General features: G+C 34.2%; 1 protein-coding gene across 3 annotated transcripts in view; it reads left to right on the plus strand.

Annotated features, from left to right (window-relative positions):
• Positions 1–17,176, plus strand: part of CEP350 (centrosomal protein 350) — a 132,983-nt gene that overhangs the window by 108,097 nt on the left and 7,710 nt on the right. For all 3 annotated transcript variants that reach the window (XM_036844769.1, XM_036844764.1, XM_036844773.1), the window contains 7 exons: positions 3,488–3,648; positions 6,510–6,646; positions 9,377–9,459; positions 10,455–12,457; positions 13,321–13,728; positions 13,829–13,975; positions 16,546–16,668. In XM_036844769.1, the coding sequence (XP_036700664.1) occupies positions 3,488–3,648; positions 6,510–6,646; positions 9,377–9,459; positions 10,455–12,457; positions 13,321–13,728; positions 13,829–13,975; positions 16,546–16,668 (3,062 nt within the window). The remainder of the gene's footprint in view (positions 1–3,487; positions 3,649–6,509; positions 6,647–9,376; positions 9,460–10,454; positions 12,458–13,320; positions 13,729–13,828; positions 13,976–16,545; positions 16,669–17,176) is intronic.

A 17,176-nucleotide genomic window follows, 5' to 3' on the forward strand; every position in this document is an offset into this window, starting at 1 on the left:
GGAAAAGTGAAAAATACTATTCATTTTTTGATCTTTGATTCTATTCTGTACCCCCTTTGTTTTCAATGTTTTAAACAGTAATAAATCATGGGTTTTTTTCCCCATGCCCATTATTTATAGATCTCCTTTATTCTTTGAATGACTGCATAATATTTCAAAGGGTAGGTATACCATAATTTATTTAACCATTTCCCTAGTGATAGTCGTGTAGGTTTTCTCAAAATTTTCATTATTTCAAATAATGCTGTAATGAACATCTTCATTTATATAGATCCCTGTTGAATATTTCAGTAGGAATAAATTCTTAGAAATGGAATTACTGGATCAAGCCAGTAATTAAAGTTGAAGAATGTTGTCTGTCGTATTTAAATTGTTTTTTTAAAAAGATTTATTTATTGTTTATTGTATTTATTTTTGGCTGTGTCAGGTCTTAGTTGCAGCACGCAGGATCTTTGTTGAGGCATGTGGGATCTTCATTGTGGTGCATGGGCTTCTCTCTAGTTGTGGCGTGCAGGTTTCTCTCTAGTTGTGGCGTGTAGGTTTTCTCTTCTCTAGTTGTGGCACACGGGTTCCAGAGTGTGTAGGCTCTGTAGTTGGCGGCATGCGGGCTCTAGTTGAGGCGCGTGAGCTCGTAGTTGTGGCACGCAAGCTTAGTTGCCCCGCGTCATGTGGGATCTTAGTTCCCTGACCAGGGATCGAACCCACATCCCCTGCGTTGCAAGGCAGATTCTTTACCACTGGACCACCAGGGAAGTCCCTGTCTGTCATATTTATCTGTTGCAAGTGATCAGCATTTTTATACATTTGCTTTCATGTACTCTGGTGAAAAGTTACTGCCAGTAGAATAATATGTCAGTGGACATAAACTTGATACTTGGAAATATGGATTCTCTTCATGGCTCTATTACATACTGGTGACTCTCTTTAAGTTTCCTTCCCATATTAGATAATCTTTTCTATCTGTAGCAATGGAATAATATCTTAACCATCCTTGCATGAGTTATGCAACAAGGATTAATGATAATATTTATAAGATACTGTTTTATTGGTAAAACATATTTAAGCAAGAACAGCTTTAGAAAAACAGCTCTGAAAATTTTAAACTATAATGCCATCTACCTATTCATGATGACATCATTTATATGCAGTATTTATGGAAGTGGTAAATTTTAATGTAGTGGAGTTATATAATACCTTTCTCACTTAAGTGATGGAGAGTTTGTTATCAACCAAATTAATACAGTCAGCATGTGTCAGATAATCAAACTTAATTTTTGATTGAGTTATTCTGTCCATCTGCTTGTTCTGTCTTGATGTGTTTCAACAAACTGAAGTATCATTTACCTGCCACTTGCCCTGTCCCCTCACCTTCCAAAAAACCCTGTAGGAGAGAATTTCATAAAGACAATACATTCATCTAGAAAGTTGCTTGGATAAAAAAAAAAAATTATAGAGATTCTCTTAGATGTTACTGATGATAAACACCATGTTGTAATACTAGATTTGGGCACATATAACATGTATTCCCATTCACTCTCATAGACTTTTACTTAATCTCTACCCTTCATTTGTAGGATTTTGGTTTCTTTAGTACTTAAAAATAAAAACATTTCCCAAGGTCTTTCATCTAAAACTTGAAGTTTCTCATCATCTGCTATTAAATCTTCACAATCATAGATGATAAAGATATTTTTATTTTAAAAAATCACTGTTGACGTATCCAATTTTTAAAATATATTCATTTAAAATAAACATTTTGGGGGCAGAGTTGAAACTAAGTCTGTGGGAGTGTAGTAGTCTCCTATAAAATTTTATCAAAGTAACATCTCAAGTTTTGGAAGCACATAAAGAATACACAGTTAAAAGAATACACAGCTTTAGAAGATGCAAAGATATGGGTTTATACTTCATTGTAGAAAGATTATAATTTTTTGCTCAGCCTACAGTCCTACCCCCAATTATTGTACTAGAATCATCAGTTAAATCACTGTAAAGCTTTCCGCTAAGGTTCAGAGTCTTTTAACCTTGAAACCAATTGATTATTTTCTTCAGAAATTAAAAGAAAGCCTGAACAGGATATTCAGTTGCTATCTCATCTCTACCACCTTTTTTAGTTTTAAACCAAAAAATATGTTACATAAAATATGGCTACATAAAAATGTTTGTTTTATGTGTGCTAATACTACCACCATTTACTGAGCTGTAATAGTAGTCCAGGTACTGTGCTACATGCTTTGTATACCTTATTTAATTTTCACATCAATTCTAGAAATCGTTAAGTGTCAAACACCTTACCGATTACTAGTAATAGATCCTGAGTTGAAAATGGCCTTTATTGTTACTTCATTTTATGACTGTTGATCACTAAGTAGTAAACTTCGCCCATGCTAAGGGCACAGTCTGATGCCACTACTGGTATAAGATGGATATAACTTCCTAGTATACCTTAATTCAGGACATAAAAGTGGCAGGAACTTAGATGTCATTATTTGTAAACCAGATATTTAGATCACATTGCAAAAAAAAAGACTATTATCTTTTTAAAATAAATTCTGTGACTAGTTCTATGCAATTTAATCTGAAGTGCTTGAAAAAACCTGATTGTTTATGATGTAATGTTGTAATGTACATCTGAGTCTTCAGATTTGTATACAATAGTATTTCTCTTATAAGACTATTAAATGTCTCACTCATTAAATGACACCATTGTGTGATTCAGGGAGGAGGTGTGAGGAACAGTCATTTTTCTTTTTTTCTATGTAATTTCCATGTTTAGTGAAATAAAGTGTTTTTAAATGATACTTATTTTTATAAGATATGCATGACACTTACAATGAAATGTCTTTTTCATGATTTTGCTATGACTGGACATCTACTTTGTATGTGTGTATATATGTGTCTGAATTGTTGGGAAGAAAATAAGATTTAACTAGTTTCATTTCAGTTATTTTAAATATTTTAAGAACTTCCAAAGAAAGGTTACTGCAGAGTATGTTTCTTTATAATTTTTCTCTCTCCTTTTATGTGATGTTAAGACATCAGCTGATGACTCACAATCAATTTAAAATGGTAAAATTCCACTTTGATTTTAATATGACTTAAAAACTATGAAACTACTATTAATAACCAAGAGGAAGTACAGTTAAATATGGCTGTCTTGTCACCAGGAACTAAATCCTTGCAGAATGTCCAAAGTTCACTAACCAAAAGTTTTTCAACTTCCAGCTGCTTATCTTATCAAGAACAGGGTACCTTGAAATTTATTTGCAGTTTCAAATAGTGCAATTAGAAAGTGAAAACAAATAGGAAGACACCCCCCCCTCCCCATAGAGATTTAGGGGAAAAGAAAGGATGCAAATCACTAATACTTTTTTTCTGAAGCTCAAATTTTAAATGTTAGATTGACTTTACATTGGTGCTTTTTATTAATAGTTACTGAGTTAACTTTATTTTTAAGTTAAATAAAAAGATTCTGTATCTCTTTTAGAAACTACATCTGACCAGAGTGACATTGAAGGTAGGATCAGAGCCCTGAAGGATGAGCTGCAGAAAAGAAAATCAGTTGTGGACCAACTGAAGAAGGAACAGAAAAAAAGGCAAAAGGAAAGACTGAAAGCCCAAGAAGCCAGTCTAATCAAACAATTGGAGGTTAGACATAAGAAGAAAGGGGTTTAATTTCAAGGCTAATGTAAATGTGAACCCTGAAATGTTTTTAGTGTTGTTAATAAAGTAATGGATTAGAATTTTTCAATATTAATTTTGTACCACATTTTAACCTAACTTTAAAAAAAAATCTGAACAAACTCTTGCTTGAAAGATTACATTAAATATTAAATTAAAATGTTAAATATTATAATATCAGGTATTAAAGTAAATAGTAAAAGTATTAAAATAAGTTTTTTTCTAAAGAAGAAAGATTAGGCCTGTGAAAGAAAAATTGATATCCGCGTCCTCTAAAGCAAAGAACCATTAGATAAATAATCCTAGCTATTGGAACTGTTAATGCCTTTTTTTTTTTTTTTTTTTAAAGCAGAGTGGTGTTTCATGCCACACGACTTATTAGTATGACTCTTCGTACTGTTTGAATGGCTCCTAAATAATAACTCTAAACTTGACTTTCCTTAACTCCAGCAACCTTCCCTGATGCTACCCCAGTCTGGAAACCTAGTTTTTATGTCTTCCTCATTCTGTTTTCTCCCATCCATTCAGTCACCAGATCCCACTGATACTTTTTTCATAAATCTTCTTGCTTGTCCCTTTCCATTCCTACTGCCATCAAGCTATTTGGGGCCCTTATGTCCTCTTGCCTCTGTTGTCTACATAGCCTCTTAAATGTCCCTGCCTCTGGTCGCTTCCCTATAGCTTACATGCATTCTGCCAGCCTAGTGTTCCTAAACACCACATTCGTTATAGAACCGGTCTGAACTTCCCGCTCATCATAAGAATCCCTTCTCATGGCCTGACCTGAGAAGATCTTTCAGCTTCTATCCAGACACTTCCAGTAATAGCAAATTTCAGATTTTCAAGGCAGTTGGTTTCATCGGTTGGACTCTAGGTGCTCTAAGTGTTAGAAAGCTCTTTGTTATGTTTAGCCAGAATTTCTGTTCTTTTAATCATCCTTGTGTGGTAACACCAAACATGTGTCCTCCTACATTAATTAACTTAATCAGGTGCCTATTTATGTGCTGGAAACTCAGCTAATTACTTTACACATATTTTTCATTTTATCCTCAAAGTAACAAGATGTGGATATTAACTATCCCTCTGTTACAGATGAGGAAACTAAGTTTTAGTGAGATTAATGATATCCAGAGACACACAGCTCACATGTGTTAAAACTAGGATTTTAATCTAGCTCGAATTCCAAATTCTGTGCCCCTGCTGTTACACTACATTATCTTCCACATAGAAAATAGACCTGCTAATAGATCTGGAGAAGATAGACGTTTACACAGGCACACAACACAGAGATGGGAACGGGAATTGTAACTTGCACATATGCTTAGAAGTAAGAAAAAGTGGTTAAGATTCAGTGGCCATGCTGAGAAGTTCATGTTGGAAAGTAGTGAGGAATAAAATTTAAAAACAAAGATCATGTTCAGGGCCTTAGAAACCAGACTGATAAGTTTGGACTTCATCCTATATAGGTCTGTAGTGTTCAACCTGACTATACATTAGAATTAACTGAGGAGATTTTTTGGAAAATACAAATATCCAGGCTCACTCCCAGAGATTTTGATTTAATTGGTCTAGGGTGGGGCCCAGGATTTAAAAGTACTGCTCGCTATAGGTCACGCAGAGCCATTGAAAGCTAAACGAAATACTGTTAGATTGAATGGCATTGCCCAAAAAGTTCATTAATAGGTATGTCACCCGGAAAGTTATCTAGAGAAGGATACAAAAGATCCATCTCATTCAACATTCTATTAAACAGTTTAAATAAAGGCAAAAGAAAGTTCTGTATTTAGATTTTACAATTATAGTATATGATAGAGAAATATATAATACATAGCAGTTCGTATGAAAAAAAATCTTTTGGATTTCATTTGATCACATATTTAATAAATGAACTACACTCATATAAGTATAGCTTTCAGATCTGAGAAATCATTGTCCTTATGTATACCTAGCTAGCCAAATCATCTAGCTGTAGTATATGTTTAATACCAATGTTTATCAAAACATTGACAGTTCAGAGGAAGGTAACATAGACGGTGATAGTTATAAAAATAGTGATTTTAGCTTAAGTTTTAGGGAACTGTAGCAGTTGACAAACATCCATCTGCTCATTCACTCAGCCTCCTTTGAGCCAGACACTGTGAGTAGGTACTGGACATATCGTGTTGAGCAAAACAGCTGTAGTCTTAAACGTGAGAGATGTAAAAGTAGGGATTAATTTTAGCCTAGAAAACTGAGGAGCTTTTTCTAATAGAAGGAGGGCTTCCCTTAGATTTCATTCAAGTTAGAATTATAAATTAGTGAAGTTTTGTTTACAGAATGGCTAATGACTAAGAAATATTTTTGCAATTCTATACTATCATACTCCCAACCACTCTCTTCTCTCTCCTTGAGATTTGTATTCCTGAAGTGCTCACCCCTTAAGAAGCTTACTGCCATTGAAACTTAGTGTAATGGCTAAACTTCTTAAAAATACCAGGAAAGTATTAAGACATCCTTTAAAGAATAATTATATAATTAGCTAAAGAAGTTTTTTAATGTGGCAGGGCCTGAACTATTGCTTCAAAAGTATTAAACTTCTGTAGACTGAGACTGTCATTTCCTAATTGATATTAGTATTACAATTATACAGCTTGCTTATACATAGACTATTTCAAGAAGGCTATACAAGTAACTGATTTTAGAACTCTGGGAAATAATACTGATGCAGGGAGAAAGAATTTTATATCTTTTTTACGGTTTGAATATTTTACCATAAAATATACTATTTTATAATTTAAGATAGTTTAAAAAATTCTGTGTAGTGACTCCTTTGATTTTTCTAAACTTAGTCATATGATGAATTCATTAAGAAAACTGAAGCCGAGCTTAGCCGAGATTTGGAAACATCACCAACAGCCAAGCCTCAGATTAAAACGCTCTCCTCAGCTTCTGAAAAACCCAAGATCAAGCCCCTTCCACTACACAGGTAGAAATTTTTGGTAACTAACCTATATTCTGCCTTGTTTGAGAAAGGAATAAGGAAAGGTTTTGAGTAGAAGCTATCTTTTAAGTAACTGTGAAATTGTAGAAGTGAAAATACTAGTTTATATTTTCAGTTTCACTAAAGTAAATTTGTTATTTATGATATAATCACAAATAAAATTTATAATAAGATACAGATTTTAAAATATATTTTGAATCCTGAAATCAGATGGGAGCAGTAAAAATAGTACTCTCCAGCATTGCTATTATAGCATCGTAAGTTGGTATAGTTGTTTTGGAAAACAGTTTGGCAATGTTTCAAAAGTCAAAAACAATCTGTAACTTTTGACTCAATAATTCCACTTCTGAAAATCTAGCTTGAGAAAATATGGGCTATCAAAAATATCTATTTGCATGAATATGTTATCATAACGTCTTTATATTATGTTTATAACATAAACACTGGAAGCAACCTTTATGTCCAGAAACTGGTGAATAGCCCAGTAAATAAATGATGGTTCTTTCCAGGGATAGAATATTATGCATCAGTGAAATACAAATACAGAGATACAAAGTAGCACTATTAGAATATATAATATGGTATATAAGAAAGTCAGGTAGTAATATTTAAACTAAATTTTGAGTGAGTAGAGGTTTATATAGGTAAGTGGGACTGAGAAATAGGGGATATTTCAGAGAGAAGGGCACTCATGAGTGACCAGAAGCAACAGAGAGCTTGGCATATCATGGAAGCTGAATGTCATAGGATGTAGCTGGAGTTAGGAGAAGAGACTGGAAAAATAAAATACAAGTTGTGATAACCTTGTACTCACGCATTCTTAGTAGTTTCTAATTTACATTTTTAGAAGATGTGACGCTGTTAAAATTGTTTAAAAAGCATATTTTAGGATATTTTTTGTTTTTTAGAAATGTTACAGAGGCTCATTACAATTAATTTAGCATTACCTGGGTTTGAATCCTGACTCCAGTACCAGCTAGCTTTTTAATTTGGGGCAAGTTATTTAACCTCTCTGTGCTTCTATTTTGTAATAGGGATTTATATCCCTATACCAACACCTGAGTAATAAACTTGTTATGAGAGTTAAAAGACTTAACTTAGAACAGGGCCTAGCACACAATTAGCACTATGTATTAGTTGTTATTATTATTGCTACTAGAATATTGAGGGAAGTGGTAAAAAGAAAAAAGTTTAAATCGTATCATACCTAACTATCCCAAAACAACAGATGTCAACAATTAGATATATTTCCATCTAGGATTTTTTATGCTTAGATTTTGTGTGTAATTTTGTTACTTATACATTTTTCCTTTATATTACATTATACATAAGTTTTATTTTAATTTCTACAATCCATTGAATGGTTTTATAGTTTTATTAACCAGAGAATGGTAGAATCAGATTTCTGTTTAGAGAAATCTTTCTGACTACAATATGAAGGAAAGATAGAAGGGGTTAAGTTTAGAGCAGGGATAACAGTAGTCTAAGCCAGCCCTCAGATAAGCCACTGTATAAGAATAGAGAATAGGAGATAGATTTTAGGAATTTTTAAGAAGTATACTTAACAAATTAAAGTGCTAGATAGGGAAGCGGGAAAAGCTGGATGACTCCCGTGTTTCTCTTAAATAGTAGTTTGTTGGGGTCAAAGTTCCAAGGAAATCAGGTGTTCTTCGGTGGGAGTCTTAATGATTTTGGTTTTAAAATGTTAATTTTGAGGTACCTGTAGTTCATCTAAGTGGAATTATCCAGGAAGGTGTTAGCTTTTTATTTGGGGTGATCAGCATATAGATGGTGGTTGAAGCTATAAATATAACAACATTTGGGTGAACATTTGGGTGAAAAAGGTATGCATTCAGAGAGAATAAAAGGGAGCCAAGTACTAATATGATAAAATAGCAACATTGAAGGGGGGTTATAAAGAAGTAGGAGTAGAAGCCAAATATTATGACTTAGCAAATAAAAAGAAAGCAAGAAAATGAAGATGGTGAATGTCAACTTAAAGCATGAAAGAGGACAGTAGCACCAGGTGGAGGAATAAAGAATTGAGGGGGGAAAGTCTGCTCAGTATTCTGTAACAACCTAAATGGGAAAAGAATTTTTAAAAGAATAAATATATGTATAACTGAATCACTTTGCTGTATACCTGAAACTAACACAACATTTTAAGTCAACTACAGTCCAATATAAAATAAAAATGTTAAAAAAGAAGGAAAAAAAAAGACTGGGGGGGGTGGGATTTTTTTGAGGCTTGAGGCATACATGTAAGCTGAGGGGAAAAAAATCACCAGATTGAAGGACTAAAGATTGTAGGAAAAAGAATGGACAACTGAGGAATACCATCAATGAGGCTGTGGAAATGTATGGGATTTGGGGCAGAAAGAAGTTTGAACAAGTGTGAGAGATACACCTTTTTCTTCCTTGCAGACAGGAGGAAAGGCAGTTGGGATGGCTGTGAATATAGATAAATTTGTAGGTAAAAAGGTTGAAGATAAGAAGGGTCATGCTGATGGCCTCTGTTTCTCTCATAAAAGAGGCAAGATCATCTACTGAGTGTGATGAAGGCCACAAATAGACTTGGTGGAAGTGGCAAAGGTTGGAATACTTCCTGCGAAGAAGAAAAAAGAAGCAGTTGTCTAAGAATTGACTGCTTTTTGTTACCAGTTACTACAGTATCAGCAATACATTTATTTCTGTTTATTAATTTTTCTGCTTCAGATCTGAAACAGCAAAGAATTGGAAATCACTGACAGAGTCAGAACGTTCCAGAGGATCCCTGGAGTCTATTGCTGAACATGTTGGTATGTAACTAGAAAAAATAATCACATAGTATCTACATAGACTAAAGATTATACAAGTGCCTACAAAATTCCACCTCTACAGCTTTTTGGTTAAAAGTGAACTTCTTAAGATAATAGATTATTTAATTTTAAGTTACTTTTATATTTTAAGTGATTTGTTGGTTATGCCTAAGTTATGTGAATCAGTCTTTATTGTCCCAATAACTGATGAAAACTGAGGCATAAAGACATTAATCTAAAATGGCTGTGAGTGTATCATCAGTATCTAAATTCTCCCTTTATCAGATTTTGTATCTGATTACATATATTTTCAGCCTATGCTGTTTCTCAGTGTAAGTAGTTACATACATTTTTTTTTCAATTTAATCCAAAGAAAGATAAGAACTATTGAAAATAAAGTATAATTCAATGAGGAAATAAAACTGAGACATGAAAAAGCCTACCTAGTAACAGTGACAAAACAGAGATTTGAATTCAAAACTTTTAATTCTTGGTTTGTTAGTTCATCAAATCTTATTTTCTTCTTATTTTGCAATTTTAGCTCGTAAAGTGCTATATTTGCAGAAATAGTTGATTTTTTTTCCCCTTTTTTACATTCAAGAGGTTAGTTGAAGTCCCTGCATTTGTCCTTCCTTCATTGCTTTCATTTTCAAAGAATATATGTAATATCCATCATACAATTCTGTTTTTGCATGATTTGAGGATTAACATTTCCATAAACTTTGATCCATTTTTCTTTACTTTGTAAGTTGACAACACTTAAAAAATTATACCAAACTTTAAATTTTCAGTCATTTTTTAAATGTTCTGTTTATTGTTGGTACAGTATATTCTCTTAAAGGAAAAACTTACCTTATACAGTAACCTGTAAAACAGGTCCTATTTATTGACCAGAGCTTTTTCTCACCAATATTTAGCTTTTATTTAAACTTTGGTTCCAGAAATTGAAATTTGTGATTAGATAATTTTGATGTGATCTTTTTTTCCCCTTTAAGATGCTGCATTGGCAGGTTCTGAGAGATCAGTGTCAGAAAGGTCTTTATCTGCATATGCAAAGAGAATGATTGAATTGGACAGTCGAACAGAAGAGCACTTTCAGACTTCTTCTCCAATTCTCAGATCATCAAGGAGAACCAGAGCAGAATCTGGAGATTCTCTAGAAAATGTCCCTTCATTACCTCTTCTCAAAGAATTAACTGCCTCTAATAGAATTCTTGATGTGTCAGATGCCAAGGTTGAAGAAGAATCTAGTCAAAAATCAGAAATACACGAAGTAGAATATGCAAAATTGGAAGAGAGTGCAATTGAAGATGCCTATTCTAAACAATCTAGGAAGCCTGATGTCTTCCTGAAACTAGACCTGGAACAGGGAGATTCATCTGAAATTCTTTCAAGGAAAGATCTTTCTTTAGATTCTATAAATGTTCAGAAAGACTTAGTTAGATTAGCCATTGAAAATCTTCATAAAAAAGAGTCAAAAGAGAGACAGTCAGATCAAGATATGGGTCACAGTGCAAACATCCAATCAGAAAAAGACTCTCATGTACAAAAGAATATAAAGGGCAGAGACTTATCTTGGTCAGAACATCTTTTTGCACCTAAAGAGATATCATACTCTGAAGATTTTGAAGTATCTTCTTTCAAGAAAGACATTTCAGCTGAATTGTACAAAGATGACTTTGAGGTGACATCTTTGTTGTCACTCAGGAAAGACTCTCAGTCTTGCAGAGAGAAGTCACAGGCAACAAGGATCTCTAGAAGTAGAGCCACTAGCTTTGGTAGTGATGATGAAATCAGTGAGTGCCTCAGTGAGAAAAGCCTTTCTATTCATAGCAATGTCCATTCTGAAAGGCTGTTAGAACTCAAGTCCCCCACTGAGCTTATGAAAAGTAAGGAGCGCAGTGATGTAGAGCATGAACAGAGACTTACTGAATCCCCTTCCTTAGCTTCAGCTTCTCTTGCAGATGAGTTACTTGATTTCCACATCGGTGATAGGGTGTTGATTGGCAATGTTCAGCCAGGAACTCTTCGATTCAAAGGTGTGACTAGTTTTGCTAAAGGATTTTGGGCTGGAGTGGAGTTGGATAAACCTGAAGGAAATAACAATGGAACATATGATGGCATTGTATACTTTGTGTGCAAAGAGAAGCATGGGATTTTTGCTCCTCCTCAAAAAATATCTCACATTTCAGAAAACTTTGATGACTATGTAGACATAAATGAAGATGAAGACTCTTATTCAGATGAACAATATCAATACTATAATCAAGAACAAAAAGATACAGAGGGTCCCAAGTTTGACAGAGAAAAGGATGCAATTGAGTGTTTTTATAAGGAATCTCAACCTAGTATGCATGACACAGAAGCCTCAGTTGATAGAAGCCTTAAAATAGAAACAGACAATATACAGGACATTTCTGGAGTACTTGAAGCCCATATTCACCAGCAGAATTCAGTGGATTCACTGATTTCTTCAAAGGAAAACAAAGACCTTGTTTCTGGTGCCACGGAAAAGGTTTCCACTGCTGAAGAAGACGATACTTTAGATAATACCTTTTCTGAAGAATTAAGGAAGCAACAGCAGTTTACCGAAAAGGAAGAGAACCTATATCCCGAAGTTTCAGAAAAGCTTTCTACCCCACTTCTGGACCTTTTAGCAAGAGAAAAGAACCAATTGGAAGCCCAGCTGAGGTCATCACCAAGTGAGGAAAAAAAGTCAAAGGAACAACTAGAAACAGTCAGCTTACTGACAGACAGTTTACTAAAAGTCTTTGTGAAGGACACAGTCAATCAACTACAACAAATCAAAAAAGCTAGGAATGAGAAAATCCAGCTTAGCAACCAAGAGCTTCTTGTTGATGATCAAAAGAAAGTACCACCCCAAGGCCTATCCCAGAATCTTGAGGAACAGTCACCAAGTGTTCCAGGTTGCTTCTTAAGGTCTGAATTGGAAGATGAGAAAGAAGAGATTTCCTCACCAGATATGTGTCCTAGACCTGTAAGTATTTTGTCTAGAAAAATTGTCAATTAACCTTGCCTTTATAGTACATTTTAATTCTGTAGCTCCTGATAGGTTTTTTGGTGATGTGTTGTTTGTTAAATAAAAATCACTTCACTAGTTTGTAAAGGCCATGTAGCTGTTTTTTCTGTTTGAAGTATAATTGTCCTCTATTATGTCATGAGTGGTCACTATAGAGTTGTCACAAACACTGGCAGGTTTATGCTGGGTTGAAAACCCCTGTATACTGTCCACAGATTAGATTCCCTTCCGGATTCACTGAATAAATTTATTCCATGGAGATTTCCATTGGTTCTCAACCCAGTTCTTTTTTGCCTATGAAATTATTTGTTCACATATCTACTTAGTCATAGTTGCCTTGCAGAAATTACCAGTTGTGATGTTGATTCTGGTAAAACTGAAATATATCCACTATGGCATATACTCAGACCATCAACTTATTTAGGTTGCCCATGGACAATTGAACAGCGGTAATGATTTTGAGTAACTTGAGCCAGATAATCATCAAAGGTGAGAATTTTATATCTCATTTCCATATCTCAGAAGCAAAACAGTTCTTCAGAAACAGAATAATGATGATACAAAAAGGAAAAACTGATCAATAAACATTTTATTAAAATCAATTGTAAGGCTTATGTGAGCAGAATTACAGGAAACAGGATAGTTTTTTCTTAAATTGTTCATTAGTAGCCACCATATTGTTTTTGTTTTGCTTATTTATAGAGAAATAGTAAATATACAAATAATATATTTGCTTTGTCTTTAAAAAAAAAAAGCCCAAACTTGTTAAGTGATCTGAGATTACTAAATGGTGCTCTGTTTGAATGGTTCCATTTCTGTAGGAGAGTCCAGTATTTGGTGCCAGTGGGCAGGAAGAGCTTGCTAAGAGACTTGCTGAACTTGAGATTAGCCGGGAGTTCCTGAGCGTGTTAGGAGATGATCAAGACTGGTTTGATGAAGACTTTGGTTTGAGCTCTTCTCACAAGATACAAAAGAATAAGGCAGAAGAAACAATTGTACCTCTAATGGCAGAACCTAAGGGAGCTCCACAAAAGCCATGTGAAACATTATTGGCAGTCCCACATACTGCGGAGGAAGTAGAAATTCTTGTACATGATGTGGCAGAAGAACTTTGGAATTGGAAAGAATTAGGTCATGATCTTCACAGCATCAGTATTCCTACAAAACTGCTTGGCTGTGCCAGTAAGGGTCTAGATATAGAAAGCACTAGTAAAAGGGTGTACAAACAGGTATGTAATATGGAAGGATAATTCTAATTTTTAAACTTCTCTCTGTTGTCTGAAATTTGGATTCTTAGCCATTTTAATTTGTTTATTTTTCTCTATCAAGGCGGTTTTTGATTTAACAAAAGAGATTTTTGAGGAAATATTTGCCGAGGATCCCAACTTGAATCAGCCTGTCTGGATGAAGCCCTGTAGAATCAACTCTAGTTATTTCCGACGAGTGAAAAATCCAGATAACCTCGATGAGATCCAGGTAAGCTGCAAACTGTGGAGTATCTCCTTTTTTGATTTGCTGTTCATTTGTACAGATCTGTAAATGTCATAAAAGCAAGTAGTATTATTATTATCTTCTGTATTATTCACCATTCTGTCCTCAAGGCCTGTCCCATAGTAAGTATTCAGTAAATATTTGTTGATTCGTTCGATCCATGAGCAGTAGAGGGATGAGGGTGGGAGGGAATCCCAAATCCTCAATTTTTTGCAGAACAAATATATATATATATATTATAATATTTAAGAAAAAAATCAGCAAATATTCAGGGAGATAAATTATTGCAATTCATATGAGTTTTAGGTGAGTTTTTAATGACTTAGAGGTAGATACAATATTCTAAAAGTACATGAGAACATGTCATATATCAAACATGCCAACCCTAGACACGTAGATGTTAACTTTCCATCTTTGATTTCGGAGGTTTCAAATTGGTTATGTAGTTTTGAAATATGTGGGAGAGTAATGTGATATACAAAAAATATTGCTTGTTGTCTAAGAAGCCCCTGAAAAGATTAAGTGCCCTGAAGCTACAAGGACTCTCAACAAACCAACTTTAAAATCACATTGGTGGAAATCTCTCTGCCTACTCAGCTATTTTTAAAATATAGCAAAGGTTATATTTTCATTGCAGTGCCTCTCAAACTTTAATGTGCATCTGAGTCATCTGGGGATTTTGGTAAAATGCAGATTCCTTACTGAGTAGATCTGGAGTAGGACTGGAAATTCTGCATGTCTAACAGGCTTCCAAGTGATGCTGATGTGGCTGATCCTAGGGTCATTTTGAGTAGCAAGACTCTAGAGTTATGATTCTCAAACTTATTTGATCATAGGAAGCTTTTTTTTCCCCCAGAGAGTATACCTCCAATTACTTATCTTACTTATCTTATTTTCTTACATCATCCAGTAGTATTTGTGGACTATCAAAATACATTAAAGGAACATATACATTATTCTGGTATATAACGTGAGGGGAGGCATTGTCTAAACAATTTAGTCTTTTTTTTTCTTGAGATATAATTGACACGTAACATATTAGTTTCAGGATTCGATCTTTGTACATATTGTGAAAAGAGCACCACAGTAAGTCTGGTTAACATCCATCACCACACATACGATAGTTACAGTTGTTTTTTTTTCTTGTGGTGAGAACTTTTAAGATCTCCTCTGTTAGCAACTTTGAAATATATAATACAGTATTAACTATAGAAAGGTTTTAGAAATATTTTGTACTGACAGAATACCAGCAGACATTTATGAGATGTAATGTATGCTTACATCGAGGGTAGGCAAACTAGAGCCCACAGGCCAAATCCAGCCCGCCGCATGTTTTTAAAAATAAAGTTGTATTGGACCGTAGCCACACCTAGTTACTTGTGTATTGTCCATGACTGCTTTCCGCTACACCAACAGAGTTGAGTAGTTGCAGTAGCAGCCGTATGGCCCACAAAGCCTGAAATATTTACAGTCTGGTCCTTCACAGAAAAAGTTTGCTGACCCTTGCTTAGATTAAAGTAAGTAGAAAAAAAAAAGTTGTCGAAGATTGACTTGATAGATTTTAAAAAAACAACTTTTAAAATGATTTTCAACTTTGAGGAATGGAGCATCAGAACCACCTGAGGAGCTTTTTCAAAACACTGGTGCACTTCATTCCTTTCAGCCCTCAGCAGTGGATACATCCTTGAATGCGTGTGTGTGTGTGTGTGTGTGTGTGTGTGTGTGTGTGTGTGTGTGTGTGTGTGTGTGTGTGTGTGTGTGTAGGTGGGGAGTGGTGTGGTTTGGAGGACATTGGTAGTTTGAGAATCTTCTCAAATGATTCTAATTCATAAATGTGTTCTTTCCCCTATTAAGACATTTTTTTTTAATAGAAGAACCATAAAAAGTAATAACCCATTATTTTATTAATAACAAAGAACAAATACATTGAAATAAGACAAGGTACATAACATATACCAGCATTCATCAGAATGCATACATCATTATAACACACAATGATGCTGCCTTCCAATCTTAATATTGCTATAGCATTTTGTAAAGTTTTTTTTAAGGGTGATAGTTCAAATATTGTTAGCAGTGAAATTACCATGCTTCTCATACTGAAGTGTTGATTAATAATTTTTTAATACAACATATTCGAATCTTGGTGCTTCAGTATAAGCTATCCCAGCCAAAGCCTTGTACTTTGCTCATGTTTCAGGTTCAGAGTTTTATTTTATACTTTCTTTTGTAGTTTTGCCAGCTTGAAGTTAGCTAATGGTGGTTCTTGGGTAGAGGGGGCTCTAAAGTGATTTTTCTTTGCAGATTCATCAATGGGCTTTACTTTTTTTTTTTTTTTATGTTGTGTAGAAACAAAAATTCTTTAAGTGAATAAAGTCTGAGCATTTGGGAATGCTTTTCTCTTCAAATTGCTAAGTGGAATTGTAAGTGGAAGAAGTTTGTTTGATTTTTTTATAAATATTGTATTCTTAACAAAAATCTGTTTACTGCATTATAAGCACTAAATCTCAACAACTTTGTTGTTTGTGTTTCATTCATTTCACTTATTTTCACAGAACTTCATAGCAACCGAAGTACTCAAGCTGTTCAGTCTTAAAAAGGAGCCAAACCACAAAACAGATTGGCAGAAAATGATGAAATTTGGAAGAAAGAAAAGAGACCGAGTGGATCATATCCTGGTCAGTGTATATAACTAAACTATTTTTATTTTGACCATCTTTTCCAAAATCAGAATGTAGTTAGATTTTAAAAGGAAAAGGAATATAATTGATCTTAAGTCTATGACAGTAAATTCTTACAGCCCTCGTTTGCTGCATTTCTTTCTGCCCCTCAGTTTTGGAAATTGCTTTCTTTTGAATTCAGTAGATGAATATTTAATTTAACAGTATTTTTGTGGGTGTGGAGAACTTGAGAAATAAAAAGTTGAGTGGAAGCAAACTTAAGGTTCTGAATTGAAGAGACCAGTGTAGACTAGGGCCAGACTACCTGAGTTTAAACCCTGTTCTGGCACTTTACTTGGTGTGTAATCTTGGACAGATTAACCTCTTTGTGCCGCATTTTCCTATCTGCAAAATGAAGATGATATAATAGTACCTACCTGATAAAATTATTAAGAGAATTAAATGAGTATTTATATATGTGTATAGAACAGTGCCCTGCACATAACTCAATAAATATTAGCTGTTA

Source organism: Balaenoptera musculus, chromosome 1 (assembly GCF_009873245.2).
Source record: "Balaenoptera musculus isolate JJ_BM4_2016_0621 chromosome 1, mBalMus1.pri.v3, whole genome shotgun sequence".
NCBI classification, from domain to species: domain Eukaryota; kingdom Metazoa; phylum Chordata; class Mammalia; order Artiodactyla; family Balaenopteridae; genus Balaenoptera; species Balaenoptera musculus.